Consider the following 22,620-nt stretch of genomic DNA (forward strand, 5'->3'; position numbering starts at 1 on the left):
TTCTTATCTCCCAGGTATTCACTGCTTTCTTTATGCTTAGATGCATGGGAAATGCCGAAACTGGAAAAAATGTTCTTTGCCGTGCATGTGCTTGCTCTGGTTGCCCAGGGGATATATGAGAAAATAGAAAAATACGGTGACACGCCCTTTAGCAAAAGTCCCCTTTCTTTAAAAAATGCAGGAGGTAAGAGCATTGAATCCCTGGGGGTGCTTAACAACTTGGCACACTCTCCTTTAAAGTTTCTCCAAGAGGCACCAATGTATGTATTTCAATGCTGCCGAAATTAGAGGTCTAGGCTGAACTGATGAGTAGAGATGTAGCGAACTGTTCGCTGGCGAACAAATTCGCGCGAACATCGGGTGTTCGTGAACGCGTATGTTCGCGAACTTTCAGCGTATGTTCGCAGTTTGGGTTCGCTTTTTCCGCCACGTTTTTTATTGTCGCAAAAGTATTGTACAATACGCCGCACAAGTCACACATGGCGTTTTTCCGCGAATCCCGTTTTCATGGTGTTTAAGCGCGACATAGCAAAAAAGCTGCGTATTTTCGCTAGAATAGCTTGCGTTTTTTGCGCAACTCTGTGCCAACAAAGTATTTTTCAGAGAAATTTTTGCCTTGATCCCCCTCCTGCATGCCACTGTCCAGGTCGTGGCACCCTTTAAACAACTTTAAAATCAGTTTTCTGGCCAGAAATGGCTTTTCTAATTTTTAATGTTCGCCTTCCCATTGAAGTCTATGGGGTTCGCAAAGTTTGCGAATATTCGCGGGTTTTGGCGTATGTTCGCGAACTTTTTTTTTTAGGTTCGCTACATCCCTACTGATGAGACGCAAATGTTGATGCTATGTGTTCCCCATAGTGGAATAACCCTAATATTTAAATGAATGAAGAACTGGAGTCCACTGAACCCCATACCTTGTACCATCCTATGAGATCTGAAGTGGAACCTGTTTGTAAGATTAAACAAATGTCCCTATAAGAAGCTTACTCCCTATCTTTGTGAGAGTGCAGACCTAATAATTTTGACACTGCACAAATCCCTTTCCCATGCCTTGGGAAGATAAGACAAGATAAGACAAACAATACACTGGTCCCTAGGGTACCCAGTCTCCATCTTTGGGCAGGTTGGGTGCAGCTTATGCTTTATGAAACAAAAAGTGATATTTTCTCTTACATTTTCCTGGGTTGTACAGCCATCATGAAAATCACTCTCGTATAGTCAGTGATTACTTGCAAATGCAGAGGGACCAGAATGCAAATCAGGAGCCAATCAGAGGTTGATTTAAAGAGTCAAGATGCTGCACATCCTTCACATGCCCAGAATTAGAGCTCCTGGAGTAGCACTTTCCATATGTGTATGTGGTTTTTCATTTATTTATGTAGAAATTCCTGTGCTGCCAGAGACATACTGTGAGTGACTTTGCATATTAATTAAAAGGAGGGAGAATTTTAATTGGTGGTGGATTATAAGATCAGAATTTGCTGACTGTATGGCACCCCGGGTAGCAGACATTTCTGGGGAAATATATATCCAGCAGGTATTTTTCTCTGCCAAATCTCCTGCATTATGGATCCCTAGTTGGTTTTCCAGATCTAAATATGTAGGAAATGTCAATTCATGCATAGTCTTTGTGATATGCATATTAAAACCACAAAATAGCATATGTGAATTTATTAGTTCCTAATTAAACATAGCCCAAAGGGTACCATTAAATTAGCAATGTAACAGCATGCTATTTAAGAAAAAAACCCTTTGCATTTCTCTATAGTAAATATTAAGAGAAGAATGTATCATGACATTCAGTGGTGTAGCTAGAGGCTACGCAAACAACCATTTCCAAATTGCTATCATTTTCTTAATCCCACCAAACACTCTTAACTTGAATTAGAAACTTGGTCCTTATACATCACTTTTTTTTCATTTTGAGTTGAATACATTGAGTACATTTTTTTGTCCATGTCCATTAGTCCCTGCAAGTTCAAGGCTAGTTAGGTACCAGTTTCCACCTCCCACTTCCTTTAAATTATATACTTTATTTTATATATATATATTTTAGGGAGGTTTATAACTCAATACTAAATAAATATATTCTGGTTTTGACATATAGACTGCCTGGTCTTCTCCCAAAGGTCTCGTTCTTAATCAGGTCACAAGTGTCAGATCACATCTATGGCAGAGGTCTCCAACTTTTTTTTGCCCATGAGCCACATTTAAATGTAAAAAGAGTTGGGGAGAAACACAAGCATAAGAAAAGTTCCCAGCGGTGCCAAATATAGGCTTTGATTGGATATTTGGTAGCCCCTATGTGGACTGGCAGCCTACAGGAGGCTCTGTTTGGCATATAGATTGTAAGCTCTACGGGGCAGGGACCTCCAACCTCTTGTGTCTTTGACTCTTATCTTATTGCAACTGTATCTTTTATTTATTTGTGTTTATTGTAATACTTTGTATTTATCTATTATCTTAATAACCCCCTGTTTGTATTAATGTATTCTACTGTACATACATAACGCTTTATAAATAAAGATATACATACATACAGTACACTTGTTTTTTATGCAATGAAAATGTGCCTCTAAGTCAGCAATTCAACATAAGCACCTGTTTATGGCCACTGGGAGCAACATCCAAGGGGTCGGTGAGCAACATGTTGTGGGCAAAACACTGGTTGGGGATCTCTATGGTGTGGCTGCCTGCCCAAACGATCAGAACAGCAGGATTTACAGAATAACTGCAGCTCCTCTTCACTTCCTTATCTGCTGGTGCCCCATACACTGGCCAACATATCGACAGAATGTTTCAAAACTGCCTGATCGCCAACTTTTTCAACGCTTGTGGGACTTTTTCATACACTTGCGCAAAAAAACTGAAATTACTTGGAATTGATTGTTAGCATTGGTATTTTCGCCAAATGGAAAGCCTTCTAGCCTTCCCCCCCCTGCCAACCTGCATGACTGCTACTTCTCATGGGCAGGGTAATGCAACTGGCATACGTGGAACTGAAATTACTTGGAATTGATTTTAGCATTGGTGTTTTAAAATAGTAACAATGCACTACTAAAGTGCATATTGTCTTCTATTGAGTGGGTATGAGAGAGCCAGATGGGAATAAGTAATATTACCTCAGAGTAGAGCTTGTGGCACAACTTACAGTAGCCATAGTATTAGCCTTAGTAATGTGTATTTCCTCCTTTAGCAGTAGATAAGGAGGGTTAAAAAAGGAACACCTATGTAAAAAAGAGAATGCAGGAATAATAAACCAAGTATTTAAAGAAATAGCATTAATGAATAATTGGACAGAAGGCAGAAATATAACAAGTGATGCATAAACCTTGGGTGGTTCTGGGGTCCCGCTCTGACTCTGGAGTTGATTTTGGAATAAGTGAAATGACCGGCAGTGCAGGCACTTCACAGTGTTAATGATCATGTAAAAAAGTCTAGCATGCAACATTTAGCTATATTTAGAGCTGTATCAAAAATCTTAATATATGATTACATTTGCAATCACAGCATAATAAATACAACTGCCATAGTAATTTTTAAGCAAATGACAATATCAGTACAATACAAATATGTATTCCGTAATGAGCTTGGTGATGCCACAAGGGGGTAGAAGGAGCTTTCATAAACAAGAAAGGAACCCTTGCCTCACTCAGTTAGTGAACAGATAAATCACTGTTAACACTCAGTAATTTCTCTGCATTTATCAGTCATTTAATGGCATATATTAATGAGTCAACGCACCAGTGCGCTGTTTGCAACACTCGTATTGGTCCCTATAGATGATCATCTTTCAGTTATTGTACTTAAAGGGATTAACTGTATTTAATATTTTATTTATTCATATAAAAAGACTTCTGCATGGCACAGTTAAGCAGATAAAGTTAATACAATATTGGTCATTATGCAGAAATCATTTGCAGCGCTGAGATGACACATGGGTTTGATAAGAATGTTCTTAGCTCCAGGTATGCAGAAGTTTGCACATAAATTAAACAAACTGTTGGGGTTAGGCAGTGTATTTGCCAGGGGCAAGGCAGTGTCACATATGAAAATATTCCTGACAGACTGATGAACTAATTCAAACAGCTCTGCAAAGGACCATGAGACCAAAGCCACACTTTTGTATTATATATCAGCCTGGGTTAAATGTTTAATATAATGTGAGAATGTTGAATGGAGGATGCTGCTGACAGACTGAGCAGCCTGCTTGTGGGGGAAGGAAGAAGAGCAGTTGAATAGAGGAGTTCCTTGCAGCACTGGTGTGCCTGACATTCATTCTGGGTCAGCGGGTACTGAACCTTTCACTATTATGTCAGGCACACGCTTGGCCTGCGGGCCTTTGTTATGCAGATGGCCCATGCCTGGGAAGCAAGCTCTTTTCCTTTTTTAAGTCACACAAAAGAAGGGGATGGAGGAGGGGACGGCATTTAAGGAAGGGAGAAGTGCCTAAAGGACACCAGCCTCTGTTTCAACGTCACGGTGCAAAGGAGACAAAACAAGAGCCTAGACTTTCCACACATGCATGCACACTGAGTGCCCTCCCATCACTTTGTGTCTAAATGTTTTCCACCCAATCCAAGGGTGGGGGTGGATGGTGAGCCTGATCCATCCTGCTTTTATATTTTTCCCCTCATCCTTACAGCAGCTTTTGGAATTGGAAGCTCTGATGAACTGAGGCTCTGGGTCCTTCGGTACAAACTCATTTAGCACAGCTCAGAGACACAAGCCGGTCCTGCTGTCTAGGCGAGGGGAGGAGGTACAACATAATAGCTCTCCTCCTCCCCTGCACAATCCTAAGGCTGCCCAGCTAAGCGCATTGCCAGCTTCAGCATTTGGACAGCGGCTGAAGTATTTGCACCAAGCTGTGGCTTGAGAAAGGAGCAGCTGCCTATCTCTCCCTCTCTCCCCCCTTGACTATGGCCAGCGTCCAACAAGGGGAAAAGCAGCTCTTTGAGAAGTTTTGGAAAGGGACTTTTAAAGCTGTCGCCACTCCAAGAAGAGAGAGTGTTATTGTTGCCAGTATTACAGCTCGGAAGCCACTTACAAGGTAGGAAAACATCAATATAATATGTTTATGAATATGCAGGTGTCTTAGAAACTGGGTAAACTTCTTTATTGTAAATAAGCAGTCTAGCTGAACTACAACTCCCAGAACCCCTTAAAAGCCATAGGATGTGGGTATATGCTCAGACCTGTAGCTCAGAAATGCTATAATTGCATATTCTTGATATAAATGAAGGCTATGGTCTACATATTATTTACTGCTACTGTCATAGATTGCCAGTCTGCTATTTTTATATATTTCATTTGTGTACATCAAGTTTTGTCTTATGTAATTTTCAGTACTGAATAGTAATAAAAAGCAACCGACTGTGATAAAACATCATTCAGCTGATATGTACAGCTGCATCTGTTCCTGATCCCGGTGCGTTCCAGCCTCTTTGTCCTGCTGATTGCTTATCACAAAGCAAATCCATCCTGTGTGTAAACTGCTGTTCTGGGCACCGATGTAAATATAAGAGTATATGAGTGTGTATAATGCAAGGGTGTCTGAAAACATACTACAAACTTGTACATTCCCTCCTGTACATTGCTTTCTGGATTCTGTGCATCAGATAATTTTACAGGTACAAAGATACTCATGTCTTTTACGCAGCTAACCTTATCCCAGTGTATCTTAGGATTAGTAAGTGACTTCAGTCCATCACACACATCTCCCCAGAGGGTTTTACTACAACCAACCTGGAAGCATCTAATAATGCTTACAAAATCCAGTGTATTTCATTTCAAATAACTGGAATCACAAATGGAAAATGAAGTAACACTGAGAAGACCCTGTGCAAATCCCATCTAATGTGGTTTTCATAAACCCACGATCACGAGTCCAGCCCGGACATGATGCATGATCTGCCCCTTCCCTATACCCATTATATGTATATATATGTATAGATATATACAGTATATATATAAACACATATATACTAGAGAGAAAGGCCGAAAGCAGCAGATCCAGAGTTGGCCTGGTTATGATTGAAAAAAATACCTTTATCTTTTCAACACTTTGCTAGGTTTCTGAATAACAGATATGTTAATTAAAAAAGAAAATAAAAAATGTATAAAATCACAGTGGAGTTACTGAACAGGGAATAAAATCAGCTCTTTTATAGACCCTGGTTCTTTACATTGTTAAACCACACCTTTTGCATTCACACTCCCGGCTCCCTTTGTCCTGCCTGACAGTCCTTTTTGTCTCCTTATGAAGACCTTGCTTCCCATGCTCTTGTACACAGTGTCTTCCAGTGAGTTAATACGTTGGAAAGAAATGAATTATTTAAAGAGAAGGAAAGCCTATTTCTTTGCCCAGTAGTCTTTACTGTTCTTTTGCATCTGAAATGAATTAAGTGATTTCACATGCCATATGCTTTCCGTCTTAAACTCCTATCTTGGTGCATGTTTAAGCCATTGGAATTAGTGAAATGTGTTATCAGATGTATACAGACTGTCTGAATTTTTACATAATAAAGTATGCGTAGAAGACTTTAACATTAAGCCATAGATTTAAGTGGGTGCTGGGAAATTACAGAAGCAGTTTGTGACTTTAGGGAAGTCCCTTGTCTAGGGATTTCTTTAGTCAGCGTTAGAGAACAACCAGTTAGTTCCAAGAGGGTAATTAGCACTAAGAGATCTTTATATAAGTTTAGCCCATCAGTGCCAGGGGGCTGGGATATTAAAGGCTTGTGGTCCCACTGAAAGTGAATGCTAGGGTGGTTAGTACTTCAGGATCTGCATATTCGGTTGGCCAGTCAGTGGAGTAGGAGTTAAGTATCAAAGCTTTTGAACAAAGTAGATAGTGGATTATAGGGTATTGGTCAGTGTTGGAAGATCCTGCATATTTGGGCAGAGTGTTTGCATATGAGAGAGGCCAGTGAGTGCCAGGGGACTTACATGTGAGAAAAGCAAATCAGTGCCAGAAGACCTGCATATAAAAGAGTCAAGTCAATCATGATAGGTCATCCGGAGCACTGACAAATCTACATATTACCAAAGCATGTAAGTGCCAAGGGAATGCCACTTTTGGTTAGCCATCAGGGGTTTTATATACATTACATACTTAAGCACATTATACACTATAATCTAGAAGACTTCTGATTTATAGGATGTAGTAAGTACCCAGGACCAAAGTATTACAGGAAGTACTAAGTGCAAAGGAAAATAAAGATGAAAGAAGGCACAAAAATTTCAAGTGACCTATGTAATGTTGGAGGTGGAAAGTGTCAAGGGACCTAAAATGTTAAGGGGCTAGTAAATGCTAAGGAAGCCACTTATTCTAAGATGAGGGGACCTAAGTACTATAAGAGTTAGCTACTGGTATGGCTGATTTCAACTTGCATTGTGGAAAGCATTGCCATTCACAGTTTCTGCATCTAAGCTTGTTACTTACTAAGTATCTATCAGGCTTAGTTCTACAAATGAAGTATAAAGACCCCCAAAAGGCAGCAAACACAAAGCGGAGTTGGTTTGGAATCATTTGCATAGGTAGCAGTAAACTATTATGATGAAATCAATAAAGACCAGATCCCAGAGCAAAACGGCACAACCCAAACAAGCAATAAGTATCCCAGAACAATTCCCAGTGCCCTTGAAATTAGCCCTGTGACCGTGAATAGGGAACTCTGCCACTGATGTGCTTGCCAACTCCTCCATCCCTGCCTTTCCCAAATTGTAATAGATTTTTTTTTCTGCTGGATTTATGCTTATGTTTTGCTCTACCACTATAACAATTTTATTACAACATAAATCAATGAGTTCTGTCGTTTACACAAAGGTAGCTATAGAACATTTATATATTGCAGTTTTGATGTTTTCATATAAGCTTGCCTTAGCATTAACCTTGAAATACTGCAAATTCCTTACTTGTCACTTAATACCAGCACTATCCCAAAGGCTAAGCAAAATATATATTTTATTCTTTGTGCCTCCCCAGTGCAAATGGAATAACCCCTTTCCATCTTTAGCATAAAGGAATGAAAAGCAGATTTTGGCAGTGGGCACATTTAATTGTATGTGTAATCTGAGTGGAGTGAAAAGTGTGGCAGCAAACAGTCAGTATACATTGTACCTGCTGAGTGAAGTGGAAAGGACACTCTTACAAACATAGATGGGCAATTACAGATCACTGCTCTGTGCCGCACATTTGGTACCCAAGAGCTGTGACTGTGCATTGATTTTTTTCGTGACCTTTTTTCTCCCCTTAACATTGGAAAATGTAATTATATACTTCACTTCCAGTAAGTCCTGCACATTCTTTTATGTGATCACACTGCTGATCAGATAGCGCTGAAGACCTTGTAGCTGGCTGACACCCAAATGATAAGCTGAATGCAACGTAAATGAAGGGGTGTCCACAGTGTCTAGAGGACTTTCTAGATGCCTTCTCTCAGCCAAGCCAAGACATCTCTCTTATTCAGTAGAGCCAGTGAGCCTACCTTGCTATACAAATAACAAATACGACGTAAAATGTATTTAAAAAGTTCCTGCTGTTTATCAGAAGGTTCTACAGATACATTAGTCTTAGCAGGAACTAAATCTCTTTGAGTCTCAGTGTATTTCTGTTTGACTAATTTCACCATGCTTAATCTAATGGTGTTATGGCAGGCAGGTAGAAATACAGAGATATAGGCATGTGCATGGGGTCTATAAGCTGTAAGTTAAATCCCCCTATCTCCTGGTTGCATTGTATGACGCACAAATGTTGTTAACACAAGAAATAACAGTTGAGTGTTATTACAGAAAATACTGTAATTTAATTCTGTTGAATGTGCACTCTGTGGGCTCTGTGAGAGCAATGCACCCTCTACAGAAAGTCTTCACTGCAAATAAAAAAAAATAATAATAAATGACCCCTCTATATAATCCTGCTCCAGATTGTGCCTGGAAATCCATGACGAATACTCAAGATAGAATAGATTAAATGTAAGGCATTTAATCAGTGTATGCATCCAGTCTGGCTGCTGTACTCTGGGCACATTTTATTCTCACTGGATTCTCCCACACACGTGTGAATAATTATTAAACTATCATCTGATATCATTCAGAGTTTTTCATGAGAACAAGGCAATCTGCTAACATTCCTCTTGGGTAATATCCCTATGGGCACATGTGGGGTCTTAAGTCAGACTTTGTGTGTCTGCATACCCATAATCCAATTGTGTGGCTGGAGGGCTGAACAAATAGATCTCTAAATTGCCTGTTCAAAGTAAATAAACAAGAAATAATATTTCTTTACTTGTATATTGTCATAAAATGTGCTTGTTCCATTGTCATGCCCACTATTAAGGTATTCTGACAACGCGAGTGCTCAGTTGCAATGGAATAATTCATTTCATAGTCTTTAAGTTTCAGTGCTTGATGTACCAACCGTAGGCAAAGAGAATTTTCACAGTGTCTCAATCAACAAATCAATAGTTCCCCAAGACAGCTGACTGAATGGTTGCCAGATTAGCTATGTTGTGACTCGCCTACTCTAGAAAATAGTAATATGCACAGGAGACAATGCAAATATAATTATAGCCGTATTAAGAATTTTAAAGATAGTACTGGACAATAATGAAAGAATGGATGATACCTATACATTCAAATAAAGTGACAGCATGCAAGAAAGCTCTCAGTTACAATCAACTGCCAGAGGAACCAAAAGATCACAAATACTAACAGTAATGAGAGAGATAGGCAGCTCTCAGCCATAAAGTGCCATATTGACAGATATCAGTGGAACTTTACCTCAGCTGCTAATGGAAAGAGAAGGGCTCTCATTAACAGGTGCTAAAGAGATTGGAAGTTCTTAACATCAATTGCAATAGAGACAGAAATGTCAGCGTTTCCATAAAAAGCAACAAGCGATGGGAGCTTCATGCAGAGAAACAGAAGTCAATGATTAACTCCTCCAAACTTTTTTAAAACTGTACCAAAAGGCAGACCTGGAACAGCACCAGCCTCATCAAACTATATTGCCCACAGAAACCATTGTAACAGTTTTCTGCTATTAATGATTGAAAGCTAATTACTGTAGTTAAATATGATTTAATGGCTCACATGCAAGGGCTGTCCCTAATGTATTGTGTATTTGCCTTTTTTGTTTTATGACTCAATGAAAGATGCTGGTGTGTGATATAGAAGATAGAACCAAAGTAATTCTAACTATATCTCACCTGACCTGTTTGTAGGTGTAAACTGGCAGTGGTTAATATCAGTGATCAGAATGTTTTCTATCAAGCAAAAGAATGGCCTTTCTCACAAAACCATGGCATTGTAACAGTACCATTAAAATCAAGTGTAATTAGGTCATATTTAAAGGTTTGCAGTGAACACATTTTTCCTTATGCACACACAATTGATTTTCTTCTGAAAGTGGGAATAGGCAATCAGTTGATATTAGCTGTCCAATTCTGCTTTACTTCAACTCAGTAGAAAGGTCATATATGGCCAATGTGGCTGTCCACTTATATGGATAAATTGGCTTTAAATCAAGTGATTTGACAGTCTGGTCAATCTGGTAAAATGGTTGGACCTGACCATAAGTGGATTGCATTACTCTTTACAACAGTACACAGTGGCTCTAAAGCCATTTAGATGTAAGAGGACAATTGTTCATGTGACCCTCTAGCCAGAGAGTTATTGCATAGGTCACTGAGAAGGTCCAGCAAGCTACAGAAGGTTCTGAATAAGTCTTTTACAAATATTGTCACTATGACTGTAACCTAAATCTTCACCGGGTAGCAAAAACCAGCACTAAGGTCTTAAGAGACCTGCTAAATCTCCCTACAAACACCTGCTCTCTTTTAAATTCATTTTGCTTTTAAGCTCTACAGGGCAGGGCCTTTATCCTCTTGTCTCTTTGACACTTATCTTTGGGGAATCTTTAATGCAACTGTACATTGTTTTTATTTGTATTTATTTTTACATTTACATAAGTAGCTCTACATAAATAAACACATAGATTCAATTTGTACAATTGTACAATTCAGCCAGTAATTAAAATAAGACAGATATACCATGCAGGGGTATTAATGGCATAAGTCAGTTATACAAGTTTCCCAGGCCAAAGTGTATCTGGCTAAGAATGCTGTGACTTGATATTACAGTTATTTAATGCTAGTATGATGTAGATGTGTACATTGTGTTGCTATGGTTACATCAAGGAAGCAATGGAGGGTAATGTACAATGCTTCATCTTGGCATAGTTTAGCTGCACACGATGTTTAACCCCTTTCACTTTGTCTTGATATGTTGAATCATTTTGCAGAAAAAGTTTTCTGCCAAAAGTTGTTTTGTTGCACCTTATAATAAAGCTCAGCCTCTACTGAGGAGGGATAGGGAACAGCAAAGGTCTGGAAATACCTGATATGATCCTAAGAAAATCAAATAAACATTATCCATTCTAGGTAGGAGTTAATCCATGGAACAAACCATATACGCCATCTTTCCATCACAGAATAGAGTCAAAATATATAAAAACAAAAAGAAACAGACTGACAGGTAGAATAAATGTGTGGGTGAGGTAATGTACAGATAAAGATGTAGAAGGAAGATACTGCAGGATCAGCTTGCTGCTGAAAGACTGAAATTAGGAGTGAGATTGAGAAAAATGAAATACACAGGCGGATGCTATAAATAAACAGATAAAGTACAAAGCTGAGACATGGCAGAGGGGTATATAACAAAGGCTGGGTATAATGACGGCAAGTAACATGTGTATAAGTATTGTAATTTGCTTATGTGCTGCAATGCTACTCTGTCACCAATGTCTTCCATTGTCTTCTGGGTCTATAAGGCTTATGGAACAAACATATTCAAAATGTGACACAATGACCACTAAGCACATACCTAAGCACATACCTAAGCACATAGCTTTGACCCTTGAATAGAATGCTTTCTTGGGGGGGAACTTCTACTTCTTAGAGATTTGAAGGGGAAGTAATGCAAACACATCATTTTGCAAAATCAAAGCACATTTAATTCTAAGACAAATGTCACTATATGCAGTATTATTCACAAACATTCCACTTGTGGAAAACAATTCATGACTGGCCAGAAGTATCTGCTGCCATATACATATAAAACCCCCAAGCTATTTCAGATGCAGGCTATAAAGATTACACAGCAAACATTGCGACTGTAATTCATACTAATAATACAGGCATAAGAAAGTAGGAGATTATGAGTAGATATCTAGTTTATGGCTTAGGTTTTAGTTTTCAATTTATTCACCAGATTTAGATGCTAAATGGAATGCACTCGATGTACAGCAGGCCGAATGATGATGGTTAATAATAACAATAATATAAATGACTGTAGGCACTATTGCCAACACTACAAACAATACCCTTTATAAATTCATACTTTCACATTACATCAGCTGATGCTGTTATTTTCTGATTTATGATTTTCATCTGGTGTTGTTATTTTCAGTTGTATGAGTCTTAGCTGGTGCAGTTGTTATGTTAGAGAGGCAGAAAGAAAATCTGCATGCTGTGAATATAGTGTGACTTTTAGATTCTGGGTTTGTGTAGGTATTAGCCTGTAGATAAAGCACACCGGTGCCAAATACCTACCAACATAACCAGTGAATTAAGTGACAATGCTGTGACCTTTTCAGTGCACTTGGCTCAGTTGCCACAGACAGTCTGTAAGTCTGGTAATATTTCTGTATTTGTAGATAGTTTGTTTGGAATCCACTATCCAGAATGCTTAGGACCTGGAATTTTCTAAATAAAGGCTATTAAAATTATATAAACTTATATAAGCTAAGTGAACTTAATAGGACTGCTTTCCTTTAAATGGACTCTATGGGAGAGGGCCTTGTTGTAATTTAGAGCTTTCTGGATATTAGGTTTATTTATGGTCTGTCCTTAGCAGAAACTAATGTAATAGCTGAGGGACAGTCTCTAGGTTAGTCAGGGTAAATGTGGTTTTGAGTATTTCCAAAACAAGGTAGGGTGGCTGCTAGGATCATATTTTCATACATCTGTAATATTTTCCTAAGCCAAAGTGGACCTGAGTCTGCAAATAAACCACTTATTTTGTTGATGTAACAACCAAATAAATGAAATAACACAAAAATATAAAATTGCATGTTCACACATAACTACCAGCTGAAATGACAAGTTGCGAAGAAATATCTTCAGCTCAATCCTGTTGTTCACCAAGGTGCAAGAATAACAGCTAAGAAATATTTAAATAGATTAGGTTTATCCAAACAAACAAATAAACAAATGATGTATACAATTTTGGTATATGATGGCAGAGCCCTAAAATCCAATCTTGGTATAACACATACACAATGCTTTTTATACATTTGCTTCCAGTTATGACCTGAAAACAGATGTTTAGGTAATTGGACCAAGAAACTACAATAGCAGAGTTCCCTCCCCTCTTACAGTTGGATATATTGCATGACAATTCATATAAAACTAATACCTAGGCTTAGAGTAAAACAACACTGCGGTTTTAGAGAGAAAGGAGGGGAGAATAATGAGACATTATACTGGTTAATTTTAAAGGTCTACGAATTATTATATTATTATTATTAATATATTATAAGACGAGGGCACCCCTGTATCTACATTATATATTCATTTGATATCTATTTAGACAATAAAGGCCACTATTTCACTATGTTCTATGGACAGTACAGGTATGGGACCTGTTATACAGAATGCTCAGGCCCTGGGGTTTTCCAGATAAGGGATCTTTATGTAATTTAGATCTCCATACTTAAATCTACTAAAACATAATTTAAACATTAAATAACCCTTTCTGTTTGCCTCCAGTGAGGATTAATTATATCTTAGTTGTGAACAAGTGCAAAATTTGAATCATTTGCTTATAATGGAGCCTATTGGAAATGGCCTTCTCATCATTCTGAACTTTTTGGATAATGAATCCCATACCTGTATTTAAATTGTTACTTTGAGTAGGAAAGATATGGCTGCTATCATTTGCATAGGTAGGGTCCTGGGTCCTCCAAAAAAGGTGCGTATTTAGCTAACCACTGCTGTAATATCAAGTTTTACTACATACTTGGTGGTCAACCTGTAGCCAAGCCCCCTCCACAGGCTTACTATGTATGATTCCCATCAAACCCTTGGGACCTGTGTGCCTGTGTGTAGATCCCTGCAGTAACCCTTCCGAGCTTTCATCTCTCCTTTCTGTTTGCCGTGCCTTTTACTTCACTCTCTGTACTGTGCTGTGAAACAGGTTGGACTTAGATATGCTGAAGACGTTTCCCTCTGAATACTAATGTTTCTGCAAATTAAGAGATCATTTCCCTTTTAACCAAAAAGATGTTGCCAGCCCCCAGTTGGAGAAACATGCGCTGACTAATAGCACGGCTCACACAGACAAACAGTCTCAAAGACAGACAGAGACAAGCAGATTCCCGTTTGTGTATTCCCCGAGGCAAGACCATCTGGACTGCAGTCTTTTGCTACAAGCTGTGGGCTCTTATTGTTCCTGCTATTCCATTTCAGAAAAAGCGTAAGGACAATTGCTGTTTGCTTCACTACTAAAAGCCTCTCCCTGTGTATCTGCCCTACTATAGCCCCACATTCCCTATGCAGCATAAGCAAGGGCAGCAGGAATATGATCACTCTTGCATGCTCCTCTCTACCATTTTAGCTGCTGTTGCATAATTTAATAGTTTTGCATTGCTTGCCTGCAAAAGTCAAAACAACAGACATTACCGAGTATGTAATATTTATAACTTTCATTTGCCTTCCCATTGCCAGATAGACTAGTAACTTCTGTAGCGCCACCAGACTGTCTGGACAAATAGCTATGAGATTACTCATATTGCAGTACTGAGTTGAATCAGACAGTGAGGTTGTGACATTGATACTGTCAGTGTCAATAAAAACAAAGCAGAGCAGTCATTTTTTAACCCCAGTTTAGTGATAATTTTGGGTCTCTAGCATGACATTATTTGCCGGAGCTGCCCATCTTTCTATTAAGTTAGACAGAAGAGGGAACATGGCTAGTCACCAGTACTATTTAAAGCACCCCAAGCATGATTGGCCCCTTTCCATTATAGGGAGAAAAGTAACTTTAGGCTCATGGCACAGGGGAGACTTTCCAGCTGGCAGAGAAGTGTCCCGATGCCAGGCAACTATTTTAATAACTATATATAACTATACATAGTTCAAAGTCAAACGAACGCACATGACTTGTGAATAAAGTTAGTGTAGTTATCTTCTTCATCTATATGTAAATATATATCCTGTAGTACATATGCATAAATGTTACTAAGTTGAAGGAATGGTAATTTCCAAATGTAAACATTTGTATTTACTCATTTTTCATATCTTAGTTCAGTCCATCTAGGACCTTTTTCAGCTGCAGACAGATGTTTAATGGAGAATGATAACATATGCTTGATTAGCTCATTAATTCATTGCAATATCACAAATGATGTAACCTTTAGGTATCTTCTAGTTCTCTCAGTACAGTATCAGCGCTGTAGCCTGGAAATCAGCAACGTAGGTACTTTTGTGAAGCCCTGCAGCCATTGTATTTTGGATGCAGCAACATTATGGAGCCTGTGGGCTATGTAGCCTTGCAGCATAACCCACTAAGTAACTCAATAACGGAATGACACAAGTGACATATGGCCTTTTCAACCTGCTCACCTTACTCCATATGGGGCTTGTACAATTCAAAAACAATGAGCACACACCATCTGCCAGAAATGGAGGTATCACCTATTGTAGACTGAACTTTTTTATCAGTTTTAAAACAAAATGAATAATAAATACATGTCAGCACCTCTTCATTCAGCCCCGTGTACATAAATAAACACTGTAACCACCTGAGAGACTGTGTTCTCAAGTTCTTCTCAGCCATTCACATCATTTCTCATATGTCAAAGTTAACACTGGAGCACTGTTTAAACATTTGTACTGTAACTGTGCGAGGTAGAATGATCCCAAACAAAGCTGTATCATTTCATCTATATGTGCCTTTGTTTTCCTTTTCTTGACAACAAAAAAAGACAAAAATGTCACTGTCACTGTGTTGAACTACCTACAAAACCCCTTTTCCATTAAAAAATGTCTGGCTGGAAGGTAGAGGTACACAGAAGTTAAGGAGTAGATGAAGAAACACAGCGCAGGCATGCTATACTGTAGAATGAAAGGGAATATGGACAGTCCATTGTGTAGTTGTGTCCATTCTGTCACTGGTTGTGCAACTATCCAGGTCTCTTTCGACAGAAATGGCAGTACAATGTCTTTGCTACAAAGGTGCTTTGAATTATCCGATTGCACAATCTGCACAGTCAGCATGCATCGCGGCTCTCACCGGCTCAATTGAAATGTAATTGAACAAACGAAGAACTGCTTTTCCATTAGTGTTATATAAATATATACACTGCTGTCTAGTAACAGTTTTTTTTCCTCTTCTTTTCAATTCACCAGATAAAGAGGTTTCACTGCAGAGAGAAATAGCAGTGCATTAATGATCAGCTATTAGACTTGCAGGCACCTGGTAGACAGAACGGCATTGGGAAGTGATGGGGAAACACAGAAACTGTCCATCGTTGCACAGCTGATTGAGTCTGTTACTAGTAACAGGGCCTCTGAAATGCATATATATAATTGCTTAAATAAGCCTAAAGATCAATTCTGTGTAAATATAATCACATAGATTTTGGAATAATAAGCTTTTCACCGGCTTGTCTTCTGTGTGTCTGTTAGTGGGTGTCTATAGTGTCCAAGTACTAATTATGGTGCTCTGGCCAGATAAAAGTAAATCAAAGCAGTAAGCATAATGTAATAATAATATATATATATATATATATGTAATAGTAACATAGTAACATAGTAAGTTGGGTTGAAAAAAGACATACGTCCATCAAGTTCAACCATAATGCCTATACCTAACCTGCCTAACTACAAGTTGATCCAGAGGAAGGCAAAAAACCCCATCTGAAGCCTCTCTAATTTGCCTCAGAGGGGAAAAAATTCCTTCCTGACTCCAAGATGGCAATCGGACCAGTCCCTGTATCAACTTGTACTAAGAGCTATCTCCCATAACCGTGTATTCCCTCACTTGCTAAGAATCCATCCAGCCCCTTCTTAAAGCTATATAATGTATCAGCCAGTACGACTGATTCGGGGAGGGAATTCCACAACTTCACAGCTCTCACTGTAAAAAATCCTTTCCGAATATTTAAATGGAACCTCCCTTCTTCTAAACGGAGTGGGTGCCCTCGTGTCCGTTGGAAGGACCTACTGGTAAATAAAACATTAGAGAGGTTATTATATGATCCCCTTATATATTTATACATAGTTATCATGTCACCTCTTAAGCGCCTCTTCTCCAGTGTAAACAGACCCAACTTGGCCAGTCTTTCTTCATAACCGAGACTTTCCATACCCTTTACCAGCTTAGTTGCCCTTCTCTGGACCCTCTCTAGCTCAATAATGTCCCGTTTGAGCACTGGAGACCAAAACTGAACAGCATATTCTAGATGGGGCCTTACCAGTGCTCTGTAAAGGGGAAGAATAACCCCCTCCTCCCGTGAATCTATACCCCTTTTAATACAGCTCAGAACCTTGTTTGCCCTTGCAGCTGCTGCCTGGCATTGCTTGCTACAGCCAAGTTTATTATCTACAAGGACTCCAAGATCCTTCTCCATTATGGATTTGCCTAGTGCAGTCCCATTAAGGTTATACGGGGCTTGCATATTTTTACATCCCAGGTGCATGACCTTACATTTATCCACATTAAATCTCATCTGCCACTTAGCTGCCCAGATTGCCAGTTGGTCAAGATCCTGCTGCAGGGATGTCACATCCTGGATAGAATTGACTGGTCTGCAGAGTTTTGTGTCATCTGCAAACACTGATACATTACGTATAATACCCTCCCCTAAGTCATTTATGAACAAATTAAACAAAAGGGGGTGGGACCTGTTATCCAGAATTCTCAGAACCTCATTTAAACATTAATTAAACTGAATAAGCCTTCAAAAAAGAGTTAGTGATATTTTAGTTAGGATCAAACATAAGTAGCGTTTTATAGTGATGAGTGAATCTGTCCCATTTTGCTTCGATTAAAAATGAGTGAAATTGCTGAAAAATTTGTGAAATGGCGAAAAATTTGCAAAATATGGCGTGACTTTTTTGACGCACACTTTTTTTTCAAATTTTTGCGGCCATTTTGTAAAAAAAAACCACAGATGGGGAAATGCAGCATTTCGCAGTGAATCCATGCCTGGCAAAAAAATCCGCTAACCAATAATGTTTTATTATTACATAGAAAAAGCAGATCATTTTTAAAAAATTTAATTATTTGAATAATGTTGAGTCTATGGGAAATGGCCTTCCCGTAATTCTACATGCCTGTGCAGTTGTTAGGTATAAATAGTGCAGTAATTTATCAGATAGCCTGCCCGCCAGCAGCTGTGTAGTTATCTTATCTCTGGGGGGAACATCCTTCCACTGGATCACAAGAAGTGACTTGGTAGTGTGATTTGAGCCCTATATGTATACTAGCTTTTCCTGGCATACAGTACGTGTGTTTGGTAAAAGTATCATCCATGTTTCTCGGGTTTCCAAAGACATAGCACTGCAGCAGATGGAGGTCTATGTGGGTCAACACATAAAGATTTAAGCTGGCTTAATATAAACCTGTTATCCCCCATGCTGGAACTGATGCTGCTTTACACTGGATTGCAGAGCAGTAAGCCTATTGCAGAATTAATTTCAGTCTATTGAAATAAATGTTGATCACTTTGGGACATTGGAATACAAAGTATTTTCTGAAAACAGGAATTTACTTTCCTCTCTCTTTCCCTCTGGGGTTCATTCGATTCTAATAGGTCTGAAGCCTTAATGATACTAACAGGTCTTTCCTGCAGTGTCATTTATCATACAATTGATCGCAGCTGGTAAGTCCAGTTGCAAGATGGCTTCACCTGTATTATGTGCTCGAAAACTTCATCTATTTCTTTTGCCCTACATAAAGCTGATCTTTTAAACCTAATAACGCACAGGGTCTGAAAACATTTTGGATGTGAAGCATTCATTTTTGATCCAAGAGTTTTAGCAGTGTCACCATGATAACTATTAACTGATGAAAAAACATCTCATCTACTACAAACTATAATACAATCTAGCTATGGGCTGTTACAAAATAAGCACTCATCTCCTTACCCTATTTCCTTTGCGGTGATATTTTTGAAGATATCATTAACTTTGCACCCCCTACACAGTACTGAAAGAAGTTTTACAAGAAGGGAGGGCTTGCCTTATCCAATTCCTTTTTGTGGCGTCTTTAATCTTTTCTCTCATAAACTTCTTGCATGTAATGGCTCACTTTTCCCACCCATTCACTCTAAAATTGTTTCTTAAAGTTTCTTGCCTCTTTCTTTTGTTGTGAGACTCATTTATCTATTGTTCCTTCTACTTCTTTTGTTTCCAACTCTCCTCCCATTAATTCTCTCTTTCTTTGGACTAGTTCTATCTTAAAACCACACACACAGAGTTCTTGTTAAATGACTTGAGCATCTGTCAGAGCTAGATTTGCTAATCCCTTTGGCGCAACCCTCCCTACTCTCTGCAGGTCCTATGCTCACCATCTGCTCTGTCTCTTGCCTCTTACTAAATGTAAGTGGGACCATCTTCTGTGGGGCTACAACAATCCCAGAAACAAAGACAGAGTTTAGCAGTTCCATCCCCCTATCCCTAGCACTGTCCAGCTGTACACTGCTTCCTGCTCAAGAGATAGGTAGAGGGAATGAAAAGATCAACAAGTGGGAGGCAATGAAAGGAATACAACAATATAAAGAAAGGTATTGAAACTGAAATAGAGAAATGATTTACTACTTAACTAACAGAGGGAATATAGCTTCAATGCATTTTGATTTTGCTGATTGCTACTCCTAGACAGTAGAAAAAGAAACAATTGGTTGGAGTCTCATGGAAAATTTGTTATTATCTTCATGAAGCTAGGGGAAATATATAGCTGAGCACCGCACCACCACATTGTCTCTCCCTCCTAGGCATACCTTGTAGGGCACATGAGAAGTATAGGTTTACTGAACTGTGCAAGCACTTAGCAATAAAGTACCCGGGGGCCAATTTTATAGAAGAAGAACAGCAGCCCAGAACAGGAGGTTACAGATTTGGTTCAATGCATGGTACCCATCAAACTGGCACCTCCCAGTGGTTTCACATTTTGTTCTTCTGTTCTTAAGAACTGTTAGTAAACTAAGAAATACAGATGACTCCATCTGTCTTAATGTAGACAAAAATGTACTAACGTAGACAAAAGAACCTGTGTAATTGGTCTAAGGGGAATGACCAAGAATCAGATATAAGTCTAAACTTGATAGTAAAATCAAACTGCTGATAATACAATATCTAGCAGTTTAGCCTATAGGCAAGCTTAAAACTGAGGTAAATACCAGTCACACACTGTTTGAGCCAATATTCCAGTTGACAAATGCCAATAACCTGAAGTATGGTGAATACATAAGGCGGAGGGCTTAACCCAGAGTTCCAGGTTAGAGACTGAAATGGCTACAGCAGATTTGTATAGCAGAGCCACAAGGCTAGCGCTCATGATCCAATGTTAAATAAAAGCTTCCTGAGTCAGTTTCCAGCTTGCTGTTGACGTTCATGATATAAACAGCCCCAGTTATGTCTTTTGGGGCACTTTCCACATGTTGGTATAATTAAAATGTGTTTTGATGTAACGTATATATTACTAAGAGATCATTCAGAAGAACTTTGGAATAACATCCCAATCTGTAGCAACCAGTGATTCAGTTAAAATATGACTTGTTTAAAGTGAATTCTGGTCTCTCGTTATATAGCTTCCCTAATCACATTAGGTGGATAACATTATCCTGCAATATATTTTAATTGTCTTCTACAAAATTCTTGCTTTTTTCTTTCCCCAGCCAATGAATCAAATGTAACAAACTGTGTTAGTTTAAGGATAACACCATTCATGCTAAAAAATACACAGAATACATATCTGTAGTACAAGAATACAAATGCAAACAAAGAGACTGGGCATGGGACCAAGGCTCAAGACAGGATGTGTAAATAGCAATAATGAGTGATATCTGGGCCTCACATAGTCATATACCCAAATACAAGTTAAAATGATCCTGCATCCATTTGCTAAAAGTAACCTCAGCACAGTCATTATAGCTATGATAGAAAAGGATTACATGGTGAAATATGTGTTTGCACAGAAATAGATAGACTTTTTAGCACTGGGGGCACTAAGATTGTCAGCATTTTAATCCAACAGAGCCAGCCTTTGCCAACAGAGAAGTTAATCTGCTATCTAATGCCCCGTGTTCTGTTTGCACTGACAGGCGCGTATCCACCTCAGGGCACAAGCGTAGCAGATTTGGAGTAATAATGCTTACTTATCAAAACTATATGACCAAATCTATAGTTTACATTGCATTTTAAAAGTAATATTGTTACTTACAGACCATGGACGGTTAAATGCTACATCTAAGCACATAAACAATCACCCCCTGGTGGCAAAGCAAATGCCACCAGGACAAAGATACTGATATTCACCAAATGGGTAAACATAGAATTCAAGCAGGAAATACATAAAAGCCAAAAAATGTTTGTTTGTCCTTAGAAATACAAATCTATGTCACACTATGCTATATCCATGCTGACACAAATCAGAAAGAATATTGTGCTAACAGAAAGCTTTTTTTGATTATTCCAATTCTCAATGTATTTGTAATTGTGTTTACATAAAATAGAGAGTAGCATCATACATATTGAAAAACACCCTTTACCATTTTAGTGTAAGCATCACTTTAATGGATACAAGCATCTTATTCGCTACTCTGAAGTGTGAAAGGCATCATAAATGTGTCAAGCGTGTCTTGTTTTCAGTGAAGTTATTCCTTATAACAGTGTATTCCTATACCTTCAATCAATAGCCGATGTGATGCATAAGCCTAAATATATGGGATATGGTAAGACAGCAATTTGTTGTGCGGTTAGGCAATCAATAATATATCCAGAAGAGTCCTTGGCAGTAGTGAGCGTTAGAATTATCAATGTAAAGAGTACTTTAGCAATGATTTATGGGCAGGAAAAAAATCAGCCCATCACAGATAACATAATGTGGCCATGACTTGCATGTAAATACAAGATCATTTTGTGGTGGATCTTCTGGCATTTAATGATCTGCTTTAAAAGAATTCATAATACCCGTTCACTTTTTATATTACATTTTTTATTTAAATAAAAATAGAGTGGGTGATTGATGTCACTGTGTTTGGATCAGAAGTCTTGAGAACTTTGAAAAAAATATTAATTTTCAATCTTAAATAATAAAGAAATACCAGTGGCCGTCATGTTATCATTGTTCGGTGTATACCAGCATCATCTTTTGCTGCAGAACAACTGGTAATGTTGGCTAAACCTCTATGTGTAGAACCATCACTTTATCTTCACATTTGGTTTCCACTTCCCTTAGACAAGTTACACATAAAAAGTTATAATACAAAGTGAAATATATAGTGGATAACATGCCTCCTACTGTAATCTATGAAGATATTAGAAGTCCCCG

At 38.5% G+C, this 22,620-nt stretch overlaps 1 protein-coding gene across 1 annotated transcript in view; it reads left to right on the forward strand.

The window, feature by feature from the left end:
* Window positions 1-4,450: 4,450 nt before the first annotated feature.
* Window positions 4,451-22,620, forward strand: part of srrm4 (serine/arginine repetitive matrix 4) — a 73,018-nt gene continuing 54,848 nt past the window's right edge. Inside the window, exon 1 of the mRNA XM_018090614.2 lies at window positions 4,451-5,050. Coding sequence (XP_017946103.2) covers window positions 4,920-5,050 — 131 coding nt within the window. The 5' untranslated portion in view covers window positions 4,451-4,919. The remainder of the gene's footprint in view (window positions 5,051-22,620) is intronic.

The sequence above is a fragment of the Xenopus tropicalis genome, chromosome 1 (genome assembly GCF_000004195.4).
Source record: "Xenopus tropicalis strain Nigerian chromosome 1, UCB_Xtro_10.0, whole genome shotgun sequence".
NCBI lineage: Eukaryota > Metazoa > Chordata > Amphibia > Anura > Pipidae > Xenopus > Xenopus tropicalis.